The sequence below is a fragment of the Pseudophryne corroboree genome, chromosome 5 (genome assembly GCF_028390025.1).
Source record: "Pseudophryne corroboree isolate aPseCor3 chromosome 5, aPseCor3.hap2, whole genome shotgun sequence".
In the NCBI taxonomy this organism is placed as follows: domain Eukaryota; kingdom Metazoa; phylum Chordata; class Amphibia; order Anura; family Myobatrachidae; genus Pseudophryne; species Pseudophryne corroboree.
The window spans coordinates 31,387,424-31,408,459 of record NC_086448.1 but is presented as its reverse complement, the minus strand read 5'-3'; the positions used below and the strand labels follow the sequence as shown (position 1 = coordinate 31,408,459).

Genomic DNA, 21,036 nt, shown 5'->3' with positions numbered 1-21,036 from the left:
CTTTACATTACAAATAGCATCCTCATGTTTATTCCCTTTTTTAATAAGAATTTGTGACAGTTAAGGTTTTTTTTAATTTTCTGCATAAAGGAGCCTAGAACCGCTGCAGGTTTCTGTGTATAGCGTGATGTGATGGTGGACGGTTACTAGTTACTGATACTAGCCACATTCCCAAACACTCTCATCCAGGAGGACACTGGAGACGTCAGAGATTATTTTCCCACTCCTTGATCTGCAAATCCGCGAGCTGTCCACGTTCCGCCACCGAGCAGCCATCCTTGGGGAATTGTCCCAGTATTGCAGGACCTGGTAGATGCCAAAAAATAATCCCATAAAATGATCATTATTGGGTGTGATGGAAATGGAGTCCGAACTCGACCACACTCTGTCTGTGTGCGCGGCCGTATCCAGACCGTGGTAATGGGCTGCGCTTTCCACCAGGAAGTGATCTAGTGAGGACTGGGCAGGTCGTCCGGTTCTGCCCTCCTATGTGTCGTCAGTTTGATGACCCCGCTCGATGGACCCTCCGGTCAGCAGCTGGGTCAGCCCGTGTGTACGGAAGGGCCAAACCCCTATGATCTTACTCCCAGCTCCTCCATCTTCCGTTCTTTGTCCATGTGACCGGCTGACATTTGTACTATAGTCATCCCCAATTATGCAGTGTCCCAGGACTTTGGGTTAATATCCAGGAAAATTTTAAATATCCAGAGTATTTAGCATTGGTTGTACCCTCTCTGTCATTTGGTGTCACTTGTCTAGCTCAGTGGGATCACTTGCTACATTTATACGGTTTAATTTCATTCCTCTGTCAGGGGTCCCCAACCATGGTCCTTAAGGCACACTAACAGTCCAGGTTTTACGGATAACCATATTTAAGCACAGGTGACCTAATTCGTATCTCAAGTTATTTTTATTGAACCATCTGTGCTCAGACCTGGATATCACTGTTATGTTGGGTACACACTGGACGATATATATTGGCCGTTCCATTGAGCGTCCGATATATCGCCGGCTCGTCGGCCGGTGTGTTCCAACGATTTGTCGCGCCGGCCCTGTAGCACACACGATGACCAATATATCTACATACATATTGGTGCATCGTTGCGTGTGTACGGGCGTGCAGCAGCCGGCGGTGATTGATGGCTGAACTGGGCCGGGCACCTGTAAATGCTTGCCCAGTTCGTGACGTCAGTCACAACGGATCGGGCAGTGTGTATGCACAACACACCGCCCGACCAGGCTATAGATATATCTACAGATACTATCTACAAGTGTGTGCCTTGAGGACTGAGGTTGGGAATGACTGCAAAATGTCATTTGGCAACATAAGTATATTGTAACAGCCTTAGGGGGGAATTCAATTGAGCCTGAAGAATTTTCAGGCACAAAAAAAAATTGACTTTACCGTGATTTTCTGTTTTGCCTGATGTTTTTTTTTCCGGGCAATTCAATGCACACCCGTTTTGTACACACAATACACACAGGAACCGGATGGAAACACATAGGATCTGAGATAAGTTCCCGGACCTGCGTTTTTACGGCTGCAAAAAAAATGGAACTTATTGTATCAGGGATTTTGATTGTAAACCACAGGGACGTGCTCATTCCTATTATAATAGAGATTACTAGCAGTTGATCACAGCAGTTGGACGCTAGGGTCCAACAACTCATCCTGTTGTCAAAACAGAAGGTGTTTCTTTCTCGAACTGCAGTCATGGCTTCTCCGCAGCGCACCCGGCGCACGTTTATTACAGTAACATGAGCTGAATTAATTGATATTTAATAGTACATGAAATCCGATTACTGCAACAGGGAACGTAATTAGGAGGTGCTGGGGCAGAGTGTTTTGTGCTGGATGCTGCAGGCTCTGATAAATGAGCCTCTCTGCAATTAGGATGTGTAATTAATGTGGGGTTCGCAGCGTCTCCTCGTTCCATTCCTCAAGCTGTCCGCATGGCGGGGCTTTTACTAACTAGCCATTGATTTATCGCCCCACCGTGTGCGCGCCAGTATAAGTGTCTGCAGCTGCGTGACTTATGGCTGATAATAATAGGCTGTTACCCTCTGGTTAGCAGAATGTGCCGCTGCCCGCCAGCTGTTAAAGAACATTCAGAGCCAGTTGGGCACAGAGTGGGATGGGGAGGAGGGTTATAGCTGAAATCTACATCCATATTTGCCACCTCCGTAACAGAATGGTGGGTGACCGGCCATGTAGTGCCCATACAATTATCAAGCATCAACTATGTTTCATTTGCCTTTAAAGAACTTCAATAGGTCACCAAACACTCGATAAACCGCTCACGGCTTCACCTTGTGTAGTCTCACTGTTAAATCCGCCACCACCAGTTACATATGGGAACCGATTTTACCAATCACAGCGTCTGCGATACGAGACGATGTCCTGGGCACCACGCGGATCCACCACCACCCATCCACCACCACCCACCACGCGGATCCACCACCACCCGACAAACGCGGCTGCAGTCTTACTCCACATTTACTATAGAAGAAGCGCTCTAACTACAGTTTGTTCTCTGCAGATTAAGGCCCAGATTTATCAAGCCTTGGAGAGTGATAAATTGCATGTAAATAAAGTACCAATCAATCGGCTCCTAAATTATTTTTCAAACACAGCCTGTAACGTGACAGTCGGATGCTGATTGACTGGTACTTTATAACAATGCAATTTATCACTTTCCAAGGTTGGATAAATCTCGGCCTCAATCCAAATGACTCCGATTGCAAACTGTACAAATGTACTTCTCAGTATTTTCATTTTAAGACTTACTCGCTCGCAATCTACATGAACAGCGCAGTGGAATCCAATCCAAGGCCATAGTAATGTTAATCACTCTACCGGCCACGCTAAACGTTATGAAGGACCACAATCTAACATAGGCAGGGAATAGAATTTTTTAAATAACTTGTTTTGTTTTATATTTGAAACGGGTGTAGTATGATATGCCGGCGGCCGGGGCTCCTGGCGGCCAGCATACCGGCGCCGGAATCCCGACCGCCGGCATACCGACAGCTGGGCGAGCGCAAATGAGCCCCTTGCAGGCTCACTGTGCTTGCCACGCTGTGGGCATGGCGCATCTATTCTCCCTCCAGGTGGGTCGTGGACCCCCAAGAGGGTTAAAAAAGGTGTCGGTATGCCGGTGGCCGGGATTCCGGTATACTGTGCACCGGGATCCCGACAGCCAGCAAACTGAAGACCACCCACTTGAAATAAATGTTAAGGTTCATCTTTTCTCCCCTTAAGTTTTTTTATCTTGATTTTAGATTTTTTATTTATTTTTGTATTCTAATTCACTAGTGAATTCACATACTGCGGCTCGTTCTCACCCAGTAACGATTTGTATTGTAGTTATTAGTGAACGCTCTGTGTTCTTCTCTCCGTAGTAACGATGCGCCAGTTTGACCACCCGCATATTGTGAAACTAATTGGGGTGATTACAGAAAACCCAGTTTGGATAATCATGGAGCTTTGTACCCTGGGCGAGGTAAGTGTTACGCCTTGGAACGGAGTCCAGTGCGTTGATCAGCATTACGTGCGCAGAACTCTGTGTGAGGAATAGCTGCGGCAGCCCAGTGGTCAGTGTGTGCTGGCAATGCAGATCTGTTGCTCCCTGTTTTATTCATGCGAATAAGATGCACATTTTGATTTAAAAAAAATGCTTGCCAATTCCTTGTTGCTAGGCACCAAGCGCGCAGAGAGGGTAATTTGGCGCGACTGAAGCAGCAGTTAAAAAATAAATAAAATAAAGTACGTATCTGTGCGTACATTGCAGACAAGAACAGAATTCCAAAATACAACCGTGCAGGTAAATGTAAAGCAGTGGTCTTCATCTTCAATCCTCAAGTATCCCCAGCAGGTCATGGTTTCAGGATAAACATGTAGGCATTTAAGTGTTCCTTTTAAATAAATACATTTTCCTAAAACAATCGGACAATATAATTTGTCACTAAGGTCCTCTCTATTGTATGTCTTACCCATCTTCTTGTCTATAGTTGCGGTCGTTTTTGCAAGTCCGAAAATACAACCTGGATCTGTCATCGCTAATCCTCTACGCCTACCAGCTCAGCACAGCCCTCGCCTACCTGGAGAGCAAACGATTTGTACATAGGTATGAGAGATACATTTGTCCAATTATGCTTGCACAGTCATAAATATCTATCGCCACCTGCTGGGTATTTTTTGTACTTTGAGCTGAGTTGCACATTTTTACCATTCTGAAGTAGTCGCATGTTTTGACAGTTTAGTTTTCATTTCATGTAGGTTTTTAAGCTGGTTTTAAATGGGGCAGTTCAATTAACACTACTGTGTAGATTAACTTTTGGGAATGAGATCGCAATTGCACCGATCATGCCTGGGAGTAGAATACGGCCCATTTATGGGAGTAGAATACGGCCCATTTAATGGCTTTTAAATCTGGTTATTTATCTTTACGCTCTGTATGGAACGCCAATATAGTGCTGTTTTGTTTGTTTGGTGCACCCAATCTCTGTGTGTAGTGTTGGCCGCCATTGTGTTCAGTGAACCAATCATAAAATGCGATCTGTTAATTGGTGGAGACACTGCTTTGCAACGCATCAATTAGCTGCGTAGTCTTGTTGAGTCAGGCCGTAGACCCCCCACCCCACCTGATAACAGTCGTGTTTTTTATGATATAAAGTCTGTATCTCATTGCCGTGAAAGTGCAGTCGTTACATTTATACTGAAATAATCCTTTATTTGCTAGGGATATTGCTGCTAGGAACGTATTGGTCTCCTCTTCGGACTGTGTGAAGTTGGGAGATTTTGGGCTCTCACGGTATATGGAAGACAGTACTTACTATAAAGGTAAGGAGACCACGTGTCGAAGTAATCGCATCACGGGATGTCCTGCTGTAAATGTGTGTGTGTTATACATGTCACCGCTGCATCCTGTGACCTAAGGAACACCGGAACGTTCTGAACGCTTTCTAGTATGCTTATACGTAATGGCTTGTGATAAACTGTTCCAATCTTCCTCCGGTGTCCAGATACTAAACTCAAAGCTTTTTAGAAATGAAATAACTCCTATTTATGATCCAAGGTGACTTCCGACATTTGTAATAAGTTACAGTAGGTTCTGCATCATCCCTTATAACAGGGGTGGGGAACTTTTGGCCCTCCAGCTGTTGTTGAGCTACACATACCAGCATGCCCTGCAACAGTTTTGCTATTTGGCCATGCTAAAACTGCTGTAGGGAATGCTGGGATATGTAGTTCAACAACGGCTGGAGGGCCAAAGGTTTCACATCCCTGCCTTATAATAATATTTTGACATTTATATTGTACCAACATATTCTGGATGCAAAGTTTCTCTAATGAGCACTGAAGGGAAGGCAGCGGAGTGGAATGTGCAGGTTAATTGCAGGCACTTAGTTGTTTCTACTGCTGAATATAAGATATAGACATGAAATAGATGTAGGTATGAAAGTTACATCAATGTAAAGCGTTCAGGCACTTATGGAGAACTAAACCAGTTTTATTTTTTGTTTTCCACTGTGAATATTTTTTTATTTAAAGATGGTGGGGCCCCCCCCCCCCTCTACGCAAGTCGCACAGTCTTAGAAATGTCATGGGCATTGTATAATGATGATTTATCCCACTTTGTAGATGTTCATTTGAATTCACCCATGTCTTACAATACGCATTGGGCATGAAATGAACACAAGAGTGGATATTCCTTATCCCTCATAATAACGGGGGTAGATGCCATTAAACATTCTCTCATCAGCTCTAAATCTGTCTGAAGGGTGACATGGCATTCTACTGGATGCAATTATGTTTATTCCCTCAATTATTTTTTACTTAATGACACTTTTTATTTACAAGCACTGGGAACAGCCATGGGTACCAGGTTTGCGCCTAGTTTCACAAATCTCCTTAGGGACCACTTTGAAGACCAGTTTGTCTGAAGCAGCCTATGTAGAGATAACCTGGTCCTCTATTGCCATTTTATAGGCGAATATGATCTGGAACTTTATTTATTAATCATTTCAACTAGGGGCTCCCAATCTTTTATGATTATCAGCATTTTTATCACTGCTCCCCTTAGATAAAAGTCTTTATTGATAAATTTGGTAAAAAAATATATTCCTTAATGTCATCCTTAGGTTCAGTTATGTGGTGGTATACAGTTGTGCTTCTGATTGATATATTATGATTGGCAGCCACTAGCACTGGTTTTGCCCATCACTTTGACCATAAATAATTTGATTTGGTTCTGGACCATCAACCCGAGGCACCCCTGCAAGAGCCTTATTTATTTATTATTTTACAGTTATTTATATAGTGCAGCAAATTCCGTTGTGTTTACAATTGCAAACAACAGTGATAAAATAAAACTGCGTTATAACTGACAATCATAGAGGTAGGAGGCCAGCCTTGTGGCACCCCAGGGTGCCAAGGCCACAGATTGGGAACCACGGACGTAAATACTAATGATTTTAATATAACCTTCACGCACAACTTTAATCATGATACTGTTATTTCCCTTGATATAGCTTTCTCCATCCAGGACCTTACTGTAGTCTTCACTGAATTATCAAAAATCAGAAGATACCTTAATTATTGCAGTGGTCATTATCGACCCTGGATTAAAAATATGCCCGAGCACTAAGTATTGCATTTAAGACAAAATTGCAGTGACGAAGGTTGGATTTTGTGTTACAAAAGGACAAAATGTGACTAATTTTATAGAGCTACAGGATACCCAGCAAAACTACTTCTTGAAGCAGTTTATACCAAGAGCAGTGATTGTCTCTTTGTGCAAGGACTGTGCTACATTTCTCCGAAGTGTCTGTGAGTGTATGGTCTATTGCTGCTGCTTTGTATACGTTACTAGCGTAGAATGAGGTGTCATTGTCACTTACTGGTATTTTCTCACACTGGCACTAATCTATTTCCTCTCATTTCCATTTGGGCAGCTTCTAAAGGTAAACTGCCCATTAAATGGATGGCCCCAGAGTCCATTAACTTCCGTCGTTTTACCTCTGCGAGTGATGTCTGGATGTTCGGTGAGTGAAACCAGTCTCTTTGTTCCCTCCTAGAGATACCTTTTATTCATGTCTATTAGTTAAGATTTGGGAGAATTTTCCTACATACACACTGACGTTAAATTCAGCATTTATGATGGGATTCTAATTCAAGTAGCACATTTATACAGAGAATTAATTTCACCTAATGAGTCGGTATGTATGTATATTTTGTGTACCTTGTGTTTGTGTTGTGCTGAGTCATTCATGCACTATGTCTCCCACTCCAATTCAGGGTGAACACACAGAAAAACGTAACCTTTATTGGCATGGGAAAACATTGTAAACGCTGCTTAACGTCATCTCATTATATTTACATATGTGCTGCCTGCAGTGCTGTTCATTTGCATAATTTTCCCCTTCTGTGATCCAGTTGCTGTTCTCCATCCTTACAGAGCTCTGTGCTCCAGTCACTGCTCCCTGCCCCTACAGAGCTCTGTGCTCCAGCCACTGCTCCCTGCCCCTACAGAGCTCTGTGCTCCAGCCACTGCTCCCTGTCCCTACAGAGCTCTGCTCCAGCCTCTGCTCCCTGCCTCTACAGAGCTCTGTGCTCCAGCCACTGCTCCCTGCCCCTACAGAGCTCTGCTCCAGCCTCTGCTCCCTGCCCCTACAGAGCTCTGTGCTCCAGTCACTGCTCCCTGCCCCTACAGAGCTCTGTGCTCCAGTCACTGCTCCCTGCCCCTACAGAGCTCTGTGCTCCAGTCACTGCTCCCTGCCTGTACAGAGCTCTGTGCTCCAGCCACTGCTCCCTGCCCCTACAGAGCTCTGTGCTCCAGTCACTGCTCCCTGCCCCTACAGAGCTCTGTGCTCCAATCACTGCTCCCTGCCCCTACAGAGCTCTGTGCTCCAGCCACTGCTCCCTGCCTCTACAGAGCTCTGTGCTCCAGCCACTGCTCCCTGCGCCTACAGAGCTCTGCGCTCCAGCCACTGCTCCCTGCCCCTACAGAGCTCTGCGCTCCAGCCACTGCTCCCTGCCCCTACAGAGCTCTGCGCTCCAGCCACTGCTCCCTGCCCCTACAGAGCTCTGCGCTCCAGCCACTGCTCCCTGCCCCTACAGAGCTCTGCGCTCCAGCCACTGCTCCCTGCGCCTACAGAGCTCTGCGCTCCAGCCACAGCTCCCTGCCCCTACAGAGCTCTGCGCTCCAGCCACTGCTCCCTGCCCCTACAGAGCTCTGCGCTCCAGCCACTGCTCCCTGCCCCTACAAAGCTCTGCGCTCCAGCCACTGCTCCCTGCCCCTACAGAGCTCTGTGCTCCAGCCACTGCTCCCTGCGCCTACAGAGCTCTGTGCTCCAGCCACTGCTCCCTGCCCCTACAGAGCTCTGCGCTCCAGCCCCCACAGAGCTCTGCGCTCCAGTCACTGCTCCCTGCCCCCACAGAGCTCTGCGCTCCAGTCACTGCTCCCTGCCCCTACAGAGCTCTGCGCTCCAGCCACTGCTCCCTGCGCCTACAGAGCTCTGCGCTCCAGCCACTGCTCCCTGCCCTTACAGAGCTCTGCGCTCCAGCCACTGCTCCCTGCCCCTACAGAGCTCTGCGCTCCAGCCACTGCTCCCTGCCTCTGCAGAGCTCTGCGCTCCAGTCACTTCTCCCTGCCCCTGCAGAGCTCTGTGCTCCAGCCACTGCTCCCTGCCCCTACAGACCTCTGTGCTCCAGTCACTGCTCCCTTCCCCTACAGTGCTTTGTGCTCCAGTCACTGCTCCCTGCCCCTACAGAGCTCTGCGCTCCAGCCACTGCTCCCTGCCCCTACAGAGCTCTGTGCTCCAGCCACTGCTCCCTGCCCCTACAGAGCTCTGTGCTCCAGCCACTGCTCCCTGCCCCTACAGAGGTCTGTTCTCCAGCCACTGCTCCCTGCCCCTACAGAGCTCTGCGCTCCAGCCACTGCTCCCTGCCCCCACAGAGCTCTGCGCTCCAGTCACTGCTCCCTGCCCCTACAGAGCTCTGTGCTCCAGCCTCTGCTCCCTGCGCCTACAGAGCTCTGCGCTCCAGCCACTGCTCCCTGCCCCTACAGAGCTCTGCGCTCCAGCCACTACTCCCTGCCCCTACAGAGCTCTGTGCTCCAGTCACTGCTCCCTGCCCCTACAGAGCTCTGTGCTCCAGTCACTGCTCCCTGCCCCTACAGAGCTCTGCGCTCCAGTCACTGCTCCCTGCCCCTACAGAGCTCTGTGCTCCAGCCACTGCTCCCTGCCCCTACAGAGCTCTGTGCTCCAGCCACTGCTCCCTGCCCCTACAGAGCTCTGCGCTCCAGCCACTGCTCCCTGCCCCTACAGAGCTCTGCGCTCCAGCCACTGCTCCCTGCCCCTACAGAGCTCTGCGCTCCAGCCACTGCTCCCTGCGCCTACAGAGCTCTGCGCTCCAGCCACAGCTCCCTGCCCCTACAGAGCTCTGCGCTCCAGCCACTGCTCCCTGCCCCTACAGAGCTCTGCGCTCCAGCCACTGCTCCCTGCCCCTACAGAGCTCTGCGCTCCAGCCACTGCTCCCTGCCCCTACAGAGGTCTGCGCTCCAGCCACTGCTCCCTGCCCCTACAGACCTCTGTGCTCCAGTCACTGCTCCCTGCCCCTACAGAGCTCTGTGCTCCAGCCACTGCTCCCTGCCCCTACAGAGGTCTGCGCTCCAGCCACTGCTCCCTGCCCCTACAGAGGTCTGCGCTCCAGCCACTGCTCCCTGCCCCTACAGAGGTCTGCGCTCCAGCCACTGCTCCCTGCCCCTACAGAGGTCTGCGCTCCAGCCACTGCTCCCTGCCCCTACAGAGCTCTGCGCTCCAGTCACTGCTCCCTGCCCCTACAGAGCTCTGCGCTCCAGCCACTGCTCCCTGCCCCTACAGAGCTCTGCGCTCCAGTCACTGCTCCCTGCCCCTACAGAGCCCCGCGCTCCAGTCACTGCTCCCTGCCCCTACAGAGCTCTGCGCTCCAGCCACTGCTCCCTGCCCCTACAGAGCTCTGCGCTCCAGTCACTGCTCCCTGCCCCTACAGAGCTCTGCTCCAGCCACTGCTCCCTGCCCTTACAGAGCTCTGCGCTCCAGCCACTGCTCCGTGCCCCTACAGAGCTCTGCGCTCCAGCCACTGCTCCCTGCCTCTGCAGATCTCTGCGCTCCAGCCACTACTCCCTGCCCCTACAGAGGTCTGTTCTCCAGCCACTGCTCCGTGCCCCTACAGAGCTCTGCGCTCCAGTCACTGCTCCCTGCCCCTACAGAGCTCTGCGCTCCAGCCACTGCTCCCTGCCTCTACAGAGGTCTGTTCTCCAGTCACTGCTCCCTGCCCCTACAGAGGTCTGTTCTCCAGTCACTGCTCCCTGCCCCTACAGAGCTCTGTGCTCCAGCCACTGCTCCCTGCCCCTACAGAGCTCTGTGCTCCAGTCACTTGTCCCTGCCCCTGCAGAGCTCTGTGCTCCAGCCACTGCTCCATGCCTCTACAGAGCTCTGTGCTCCAGCCACTGCTCCCTGTCCCTACAGAGCTCTGTGCTCCAGTCACTTCTCCCTGCCCCTGCAGAGCTCTGTGCTCCAGCCACTGCTCCATGCCTCTACAGAGCTCTGTGCTCCAGCCACTGCTCCCTGCCCCTACAGAGGTCTGTTCTCCAGTCACTGCTCCCTTCCCCTACAGTGCTCTGTGCTCCAGCCACTGCTCCCTGCCCCTACAGAGCTCTGTGCTCCAGCCACTGCTCCCTGCCCCTACAGAGCTCTGTGCTCCAGCCACTGCTCCCTGCCCCTACAGAGCTCTGTGCTCCAGCCACTGCTCCCTGCCCCTACAGAGCTCTGTGCTCCAGCCACTGCTCCCTGCCCCTACAGAGCTCTGTGCTCCAGCCACTGCTCCCTTCCCCTACAGTGCTCTGTGCTCCAGCCACTGCTCCCTGCCCCTACAGAGCTCTGTGCTCCAGCCACTGCTCCCTGCCCCTACAGAGCTCTGTGCTCCAGCCACTGCTCCCTGCCCCTACAGAGCTCTGTGCTCCAGTCACTGCTCCCTGCCTCTACAGAGCTCTGTGCTCCAGCCACTGCTCCCTGCCTCTACAGAGCTCTGTGCTCCAGCCACTGCTCCCTGCCCCTACAGAGCTCTGTGCTCCAGCCACTGCTCCCTGCCCCTACAGAGCTCTGTGCTCCAGCCACTGCTCCCTGCCCCTACAGAGCTCTGTGCTCCAGCCACTGCTCCCTGCCTCTACAGAGCTCTGTGCTCCAGCCACTGCTCCCTGCGCCTACACAGCTCTGTGCTCCAGCCACTGCTCCCTGCCCCTACAGAGCTCTGTGCTCCAGTCACTGCTCCCTGCCCCTACAGAGCTCTGTGCTCCAGCCACTGCTCCCTGCCCCTACAGAGCTCTGCTCTCCAGCCACTGCTCCCTGCCCCTACAGAGCCCCGCGCTCCAGTCACTGCTCCCTGCCCCTACAGAGCTCTGCGCTCCAGCCACTTCTCCCTACCCCTACAGAGCTCTGCGCTCCAGCCACTTCTCCCTGCCCCTACAGAGCTCTGCGCTCCAGCCACTGCTCCCTGCCCCTACAGAGCTCTGCGCTCCAGCCACTACTCCCTGCCCCTACAGAGGTCTGTTCTCCAGTCACTGCTCCCTGCCCCTACAGACCTCTGTGCTCCAGTCACTGCTCCCTGCCCCTACAGAGCCCCGCGCTCCAGTCACTGCTCCCTGCCCCTACAGAGCTCTGTGCTCCAGCCACTGCTCCCTGCCCCCACAGAGCTCTGTGCTCCAGCCTCTGCTCCCTGCCCCTACAGAGCTCTGCGCTCCAGCCACTTCTCCCTGCCCCTACAGAGCTCTGCGCTCCAGCCACTGCTCCCTGCCCCTACAGAGCTCTGCGCTCCAGCCACTACTCCCTGCCCCTACAGAGGTCTGTTCTCCAGTCACTGCTCCCTGCCCCTACAGACCTCTGTGCTCCAGTCACTGCTCCATGCCTCTACAGAGCTCTGTGCTCCAGCCACTGCTCCCTGCCCCTACAGAGCCCCGCGCTCCAGTCAATGCTCCCTGCCCCTACAGAGCTCTGCGCTCTAGCCACTGATCCCTGCCCCCATAGAGCTCTGCGCTCCAGTCACTTCTCCCTGCCCCTGGAGAGCTCTGTGCTCCAGTCACTGCTCCCTGCCTCTACAGAGCTCTGTGCTCCAGTCACTGCTCCCTGCCTCTACAGAGCTCTGTGCTCCAGCCACTGCTCCCTGCCCCTACAGAGCCCCGCGCTCCAGTCACTGCTCCCTGCCCCTACAGAGCTCTGCGCTCCAGCCACTGCTCCCTGCCCCCACAGAGCTCTGCGCTCCAACCACTGCTCCCTGCCCCCACAGAGCTCTGCGCTCCAGCCACTGCTCCCTGCCCCTACAGAGCTCTGCGTTCCAGTCACTGCTCCCTGCCCCTACAGAGCTCTGCGCTCCAGCCACTGCTCCCTGCCCCTACAGAGCTCTGCGCTCCAGCCACTGCTCCCTGCCCCTACAGAGCTCTGCGCTCCAGCCACTGCTCCCTGCCCCTACAGAGCTCTGCGCTCCAGCCACTGCTCCCTGCCCCCACAGAGCTCTGCGCTCCAGTCACTGCTCCCTGCCCCTACAGAGCTCTGCGCTCCAGTCACTGCTCCTTGCGCCTACAGAGCTCTGCGCTCCAGCCACTGCTCCCTGCCCCTACAGAGCTCTGCGCTCCAGCCACTGCTCCCTGCCCCTACAGAGCTCTGCGCTCCAGCCACTGCTCCCTGCCCCTACAGAGCTCTGCGCTCCAGCCACTGCTCCCTGCCCCTACAGAGCTCTGCGCTCCAGCCACTGCTCCCTGCCCCTACAGAGCTCTGCGCTCCAGCCACTGCTCCCTGCGCCTACAGAGCTCTGCGCTCCAGCCACTGCTCCCTGCCCCCACAGAGCTTTGCGCTCCAGCCACTGCTCCCTGCCCCCACAGAGCTCTGTGCTCCAGCCACTGCTCCCTGCGCCTACAGAGCTCTGCGCTCCAGCCACTGCTCCCTGCCCCTACAGAGCTTTGCGCTCCAGCCACTGCTCCCTGCCCCCACAGAGCTCTGTGCTCCAGCCACTGCTCCTTGCGCCTACAGAGCTCTGCGCTCCAGCCACTGCTCCCTGCCCCTACAGAGCTCTGCGCTCCAGCCACTGCTCCCTGCCCCTACAGAGCTCTGCGCTCCAGCCACTGCTCCCTGCCCCTACAGAGCTCTGCGCTCCAGCCACTGCTCCCTGCCCCTACAGAGCTCTGCGCTCCAGCCACTGCTCCCTGCGCCTACAGAGCTCTGCGCTCCAGCCACTGCTCCCTGCCCCCACAGAGCTTTGCGCTCCAGCCACTGCTCCCTGCCCCCACAGAGCTCTGTGCTCCAGCCACTGCTCCCTGCGCCTACAGAGCTCTGCGCTCCAGCCACTGCTCCCTGCCCCTACAGAGCTCTGCGCTCCAGCCACTGCTCCCTGCCCCTACAGAGCTCTGCGCTCCAGCCACTGCTCCCTGCCCCTACAGAGCTCTGCGCTCCAGCCACTGCTCCCTGCCCCTACAGAGCTCTGCGCTCCAGCCACTGCTCCCTGCCCCTACAGAGCTCTGTGCTCCAGCCACTGCTCCCTGCCCCCACAGAGCTTTGCGCTCCAGCCACTGCTCCCTGCCCCTACAGACCTCTGTGCTCCAGCCACTGCTCCCAGCCCCTACAGAGGTCTGCGCTCCAGTCACTGCTCCCTGCCCCTACAGAGCTCTGTGCTCCAGTCACTGCTCCCTGCCCCTACAGAGCTCTGTGCTCCAGTCACTGCTCCCTGCCCCTACAGAGCTCTGTGCTCCAGTCACTGCTCCCTGTCCCTACAGAGCTCTGTGCTCCAGCCTCTGCTCCCTGCCCCTACAGAGCTCTGCGCTCCAGCCACTGCTCCCTGTCCCTACAGAGCTCTGCGCTCCAGCCACTGCTCCCTGCCCCTACAGAGCTCTGCGCTCCAGCCACTGCTCCCTGCCCCTACAAAGCTCTGCGCTCCAGCCACTGCTCCCTGCCCCTACAGAGGTCTGCGCTCCAGCCACTGCTCCCTGCCCCTACAGACCTCTGTGCTCCAGCCACTGCTCCCAGCCCCTACAGAGGTCTGCGCTCCAGTCACTGCTCCCTGCCCCTACAGAGCTCTGTGCTCCAGTCACTGCTCCCTGCCCCTACAGAGCTCTGTGCTCCAGTCACTGCTCCCTGCCCCTACAGAGCTCTGTGCTCCAGTCACTGCTCCCTGTCCCTACAGAGCTCTGTGCTCCAGCCTCTGCTCCCTGCCCCTACAGAGCTCTGTGCTCCAGCCTCTGCTCCCTGCCTCTACAGAGCTCTGTGCTCCAGCCACTGCTCCCTGCCTCTACAGAGCTCTGTGCTCCAGCCTCTGCTCCCTGCCCCTACAGAGCTCTGTGCTCCAGTCACTGCTCCCTGCCTCTACAGAGCTCTGTGCTCCAGCCTCTGCTCCCTGCCTCTACAGAGCTCTGTGCACCAATTGTTCGTAAACTAAAATCATTTACATAATGTTATTTGACAAAATTCATGCATTATTTGAGATTAATAAAACATTACATACAGTAATAAACCATGAGAATAAAAGTTAGAAGCTCTGCTACGATGGGACAGACCGTTCAGGAGGATGTAGTACCCAGCGGATTGAGGCGCTGTTCTGTGAGCTGTGATAGTCCCTGGGCTGCTCAGTTTAGGAGAGTGATCGGTCAGTTGTGAGTCCAGCAAAGTGTAATCTGCAACAGAATTATGCAACTGCGTCGCTCACCAAGGGGTTTATTTACTAAGCTTCAGAGAGAGATAAAGTACCAGCCAACCAGCTCCTTACTATCAAACAGACTGGAACATGGCAGCTAGGAGCTGATTGGATGGCATTTTATCTCTTTCCACTTTATCACTCTCCAAGGCTTAGTAAATAGACCCCCAAGTTCTGTAGACTTCCTCCAGTCACCGCTCACAGGTCTCCCAATATTCCAGGAAGTCAAACAGCTATAGTAAATAAGGAGAACTGTCAGCCCATTTACTACGTTTACTGTGAGGATGTTCCACCTTTTTGGCAAGAATATTTTTAAGTTAATCAGGAAAAGTTCTTGTTGCTGCATTTGTATCACTAACACACATACCTGAGCGCAGAGTGCCAGTCACTAACACACATACCTGAATGCAGAGTGCCAGTCACTAACACACATACCTGAATGCAGAGTGCCAGTCACTAACACACATACCTGAATGCAGAGTGCCAGTCACTAACACACATACCTGGGCGCAGAGTGACAGTCTCTAACGCACATTCCTGGGCGCAGAGTGACAGTCTCTAACGCACATTCCTGGGCGCAGAGTGACAGTCACTAACGCACATACCTGGGCGCAGAGTGACAGTCACTAACGCACATACCTGGGCGCAGACCTGGGCGCAGAGTGCCAGTCACTAACGCACATACCTGGGCGCAGAGTGCCAGTCACTAACGCACATACCTGGGCGCAGAGTGCCAGTCACTAACGCACATACCTGGGCGCAGAGTGCCAGTCACTAACGCACATACCTGGGCGCAGAGTGCCAGTCACTAACGCACATACCTGGGCGCAGAGTGCCAGTCACTAACGCACATACCTGGGCGCAGAGTGCCAGTCACTAACGCACATACCTGGGCGCAGAGTGCCAGTCACTAACGCACATACCTGGGCGCAGAGTGCCAGTCACTAACGCACATACCTGGGCGCAGAGTGCCAGTCACTAACGCACATACCTGGGCGCAGAGTGCCAGTCACTAACGCACATACCTGGGCGCAGAGTGCCAGTCACTAACGCACATACCTGGGCGCAGAGTGCCAGTCACTAACGCACATACCTGGGCGCAGAGTGCCAGTCACTAACGCACATACCTGGGCGCAGAGTGCCAGTCACTAACGCACATACCTGGGCGCAGAGTGCCAGTCACTAACGCACATACCTGGGCGCAGAGTGCCAGTCACTAACGCACATACCTGGGCGCAGAGTGCCAGTCACTAACGCACATACCTGGGCGCAGAGTGCCAGTCACTAACGCACATACCTGGGCGCAGAGTGCCAGTCACTAACGCACATACCTGGGCGCAGAGTGCCAGTCACTAACGCACATACCTGGGCGCAGAGTGCCAGTCACTAACGCACATACCTGGGCGCAGAGTGCCAGTCACTAACGCACATACCTGGGCGCAGAGTGCCAGTCACTAACGCACATACCTGGGCGCAGAGTGCCAGTCACTAACGCACATACCTGGGCGCAGAGTGCCAGTCACTAACGCACATACCTGGGCGCAGAGTGCCAGTCACTAACGCACATACCTGGGCGCAGAGTGCCAGTCACTAACGCGCATACCTGGGCACAGTGTGCCAGTCACTAACACACATTCCTGAACGCAGAGTGCCAGTCACTAACACACATTCTTGAACGCAGAGTGCCAGTCACTAACACATTCCTGAACGCAGAGTGACAGTCACTAACACATTCCTGAACGCAGAGTGACAGTCACTAACACACATACCAGGGCACAGTGTGCCAGTCACTAACACACACACCTGGGCGCAGTTTGACAGTCACTAACACACACACACACACACACATACCTGGGCGCAGAGTGCCAGTCACTTTCACACATACCTGAACGCAGAGTGCCAGTCACCTTCACACATACCTGGGCGCAGAGTGCCAGTCACTAACGCGCATACCTGGGCGCAGAGTGCCAGTCACTAACGCGCATACCTGGGCGCAGAGTGCCAGTCACCAACGCGCATACCTGGGCGCAGAGTGCCAGTCACCAACGCGCATACCTGGGCGCAGAGTGCCAGTCACCAACGCGCATACCTGGGCGCAGAGTGCCAGTCACCAACGCGCATACCTGGGCGCAGAGTGCCAGTCACTAACGCGCATACCTGGGCGCAGAGTGCCAGTCACTAACGCGCATACCTGGGCGCAGAGTGCCAGTCACTAACGCGCATACCTGGGCGCAGAGTGCCAGTCACTAACGCGCATACCTGGGCGCAGAGTGCCAGTCACTAACGCGCATACCTGGGCGCAGAGTGCCAGTCACTAACGCGCATACCTGGGCGCAGAGTGCCAGTCACTAACGCGCATACCTGGGCGCAGAGTGCCAGTCACTAACGCGCATACCTGGGCGCAGAGTGCCAGTCACTAACGCGCATACCTGGGCGCAGAGTGCCAGTCACTAACGCGCATACCTGGGCGCAGAGTGCCAGTCACTAACGCGCATACCTGGGCGCAGAGTGCCAGTCACTAACGCGCATACCTGGGCGCAGAGTGCCAGTCACTAACGCGCATACCTGGGCGCAGAGTGCCAGTCACTAACGCGCATACCTGGGCGCAGAGTGCCAGTCACTAACGCGCATACCTGGGCGCAGAGTGCCAGTCACTAACGCGCATACCTGGGCGCAGAGTGCCAGTCACTAACGCGCATACCTGGGCGCAGAGTGCCAGTCACTAACGCGCATACCTGGGCGCAGAGTGCCAGTCACTAACGCGCATACCTGGGCACAGTGTGCCAGTCACTAACACACATTCCTGAACGCAGAGTGCCAGTCACTAACACACATTCCTGAACGCAGAGTGCCAGTCACTAACACACATTCCTGAACGCAGAGTGACAGTCACTAACACACATACCAGGGCACAGTGTGCCAGTCACTAACACACACACCTGGGCGCAGTTTGACAGTCACTAACACACACACACACACACACACATACCTGGGCGCAGAGTGCCAGTCACTTTCACACATACCTGAACGCAGAGTGCCAGTCACCTTCACGCATACCTGGGCGCAGAGTGCCAGTCACTAACGCGCATACCTGGGCGCAGAGTGCCAGTCACTAACGCGCATACCTGGGCGCAGAGTGCCAGTCACTAACGCGCATACCTGGGCGCAGAGTGCCAGTCACTAACGCGCATACCTGGGCGCAGAGTGCCAGTCACTAACGCGCATACCTGGGCGCAGAGTGCCAGTCACTAACGCGCATACCTGGGCGCAGAGTGCCAGTCACTAACGCGCATACCTGGGCGCAGAGTGCCAGTCACTAACGCGCATACCTGGGCGCAGAGTGCCAGTCACTAACGCGCATACCTGGGCGCAGAGTGCCAGTCACTAACGCGCATACCTGGGCGCAGAGTGCCAGTCACTAACGCGCATACCTGGGCGCAGAGTGCCAGTCACTAACGCGCATACCTGGGCGCAGAGTGCCAGTCACTAACGCGCATACCTGGGCGCAGAGTGCCAGTCACTAACGCGCATACCTGGGCGCAGAGTGCCAGTCACTAACGCGCATACCTGGGCGCAGAGTGCCAGTCACTAACGCGCATACCTGGGCGCAGAGTGCCAGTCACTAACGCGCATACCTGGGCGCAGAGTGCCAGTCACTAACGCGCATACCTGGGCGCAGAGTGCCAGTCACTAACGCGCATACCTGGGCGCAGAGTGCCAGTCACTAACGCGCATACCTGGGCGCAGAGTGCCAGTCACTTTCACGCACGTACCTGAGCGCAGAGTGCCAGTCACTTTCACGCACGTACCTGAGCGCAGAGTGCCAGTCACTTTCACGCACGTACCTGAGCGCAGAGTGCCAGTCACTTTCACGCACGTACCTGAACGCAGAGTGCCAGTCACTTTCACGCACGTACCTGAACGCAGAGTGCCAGTCACTTTCACGCACGTACCTGAACGCAGAGTGCCAGTCACTTTCACGCACGTACCTGAACGCAGAGTGCCAGTCACTTTCACGCACGTACCTGAACGCAGAGTGCCAGTCACTTTCACGCACGTACCTGAACGCAGAGTGCCAGTCACTTTCACGCACGTACCTGAACGCAGAGTGCCAGTCACTTTCACGCACGTACCTGGACGCAGAGTGCCAGTCACTTTCACGCACGTACCTGGACGCAGAGTGCCAGTCACTTTCACGCACGTACCTGAACGCAGAGTGCCAGTCACTTTCACGCACGTACCTGGACGCAGAGTGCCAGTCACTTTCACGCACGTACCTGGACGCAGAGTGCCAGTCACTTTCACGCACGTACCTGGACGCAGAGTGCCAGTCACTTTCACGCACGTTCCTGGGCGCAGAGTGCCAGTCACTTTCACGCACGTACCTGGACGCAGAGTGCCAGTCACTTTCACGCACATACCTGAACGCAGAGTGCCAGTCACTTTCACGCACGTTCCTGGGCGCAGAGTGCCAGTCACTTTCACGCACATTCCTGGGCGCAGAGTGCCAGTCACTTTCACGCACATTCCTGGACGCAGAGTGACAGTCACTTTCACGCACATTCCTGGACGCAGAGTGACAGTCACTAATACACACACACACACCTGGGCGCAGTGTGCCAGTATACAGTGGTGATGGTGGGTGATGTAATACTTCTGGGGAATTGCCCTTTGCAGATGATATACTGACATAAACTCACCGGGTGCCAGGAGTGATTCAGTCGCCTGTTTACATGAAATCCTCAGCAGTGGCCTTTTATGGAAAAATGAGAGCGTTCCGATCTGTATGTTCCGTCTCCCTTTCATCACATAGACTCCCTTCTCTCTTATTCCCTCCGCTCATTGTCCGCAAGTGATAGAAGCACCCGTGCTTTATTCAGATATCCCTTCCAAGAGGTTATTCACATATTCACATCCTCTGCGTATTATATGTATATGATTCACAGTGGAATCCCCCCCCTCCACCCCCTATTTCACTCATCACACGTCCAGTCTATAAACTTCCAGAGTCCATACATTGCGCCCCTTAGCAAGGAAACATGCGCTATTGATGCAGTCATTCCTGGGAGCATTTACATATATCGTACATAATACATTTTGCAACTTTTATTTATTCTCAATAAAGCTGTGTGTTAGGTTTAGGAGCGGCATAACAGTTTCCCGTCTACACGATAACATGAAGTGAAGCTCATTCGTAGGGAAACCAGTCCTGATAATGTGCTGCAGCGCTCACTGGGACGTGTGATATTCCTGTCATTGCGCTTTCTTCTGCTCTGCAGGGGAGAGTCTGCCCCCTACTGTCCCAAGTGTAGACCTAGCTGGGACACTGAGGAATGTGATTGCGGCTCCCTATATACATGTCAGCCTGTGGTCTCTAATACAGAGAGAGACACTGATTCCTATCTGTCCTTTATATTGCAGGTGTATGTATGTGGGAAATCTTAATGTATGGCGTGAAGCCTTTCCAGGGCGTGAAGAACAATGATGTGATTGGTCGGATAGAGAACGGCGAGCGCCTACCCATGCCGCAGAATTGCCCCCCCACTCTCTATAGCCTTATGACAAAGTGCTGGGCATATGACCCCAGCCGGCGGCCGCGATTCACGGAACTCAAAGCACAACTCAGGTGAGTGCAACCCGCTGTATGCAGTATCATTGCTGTGTTCTCCGCTTATGTGTTTATTTTATTTGTTTACCCTTGTGGCAGTGAATTATTATAGCGATCAAACCATTTGTGCAATGTTAATTTTGACAAGGATTTAAAATTTCGTTTTAGTCTTAGTCACGTACTGCAAATTGTAGTTGGTTTAAAGTCACATATTAGTTTTGGTTTGTCTTAGTCCACATTTAGTCAGTGGATCTCAGTTTTCATTTAAGTTAATGTTTTAGTCATAACTTTTGCCAACAGTTTATTGATGCTGTAATGGATTTGCTGAAGAACATTTCTCTAAACTTCATATGAGAAGTTTGCCTACCTTTTAACTATGTGTTTAGTAACTTAGGCTCAGTAGACTGAGAATGTATTGCATACTGAGCCTGACTTACCGTAGTGCTCCCATAAATTATTAGTAATCTAGGCTCAGTAGACTGAGAATGTGTTACATACTGAGCCTGATTTACCGTAGTGCTCCCATATATCATTAGTGATCTAGGCTCAGTAGACTGAGAATATGTTACATACTGAGCCTGACTTACCGTAGTGCTCCCATATATCATTAGTGATCTAGGCTCAGTAGACTGAGAATATGTTACATACTGAGCCTGACTTACCGTAGTGCTCCCATATATCATTAGTAATCTAGGCTCAGTAGACTGAG

At 53.4% G+C, this 21,036-nt stretch overlaps 1 protein-coding gene across 10 annotated transcripts in view; it reads left to right on the top strand.

Moving 5' to 3' along the window:
• The window catches only part of PTK2 (protein tyrosine kinase 2), a 449,027-nt gene that overhangs the window by 364,750 nt on the left and 63,241 nt on the right, over positions 1–21,036 (top strand). For all 10 annotated transcript variants that reach the window (XM_063921189.1, XM_063921188.1, XM_063921184.1 and 7 more), the window contains 5 exons: positions 3,403–3,503; positions 4,012–4,127; positions 4,743–4,843; positions 6,958–7,047; positions 20,141–20,345. In XM_063921189.1, the coding sequence (XP_063777259.1) occupies positions 3,403–3,503; positions 4,012–4,127; positions 4,743–4,843; positions 6,958–7,047; positions 20,141–20,345 (613 nt within the window). The remainder of the gene's footprint in view (positions 1–3,402; positions 3,504–4,011; positions 4,128–4,742; positions 4,844–6,957; positions 7,048–20,140; positions 20,346–21,036) is intronic.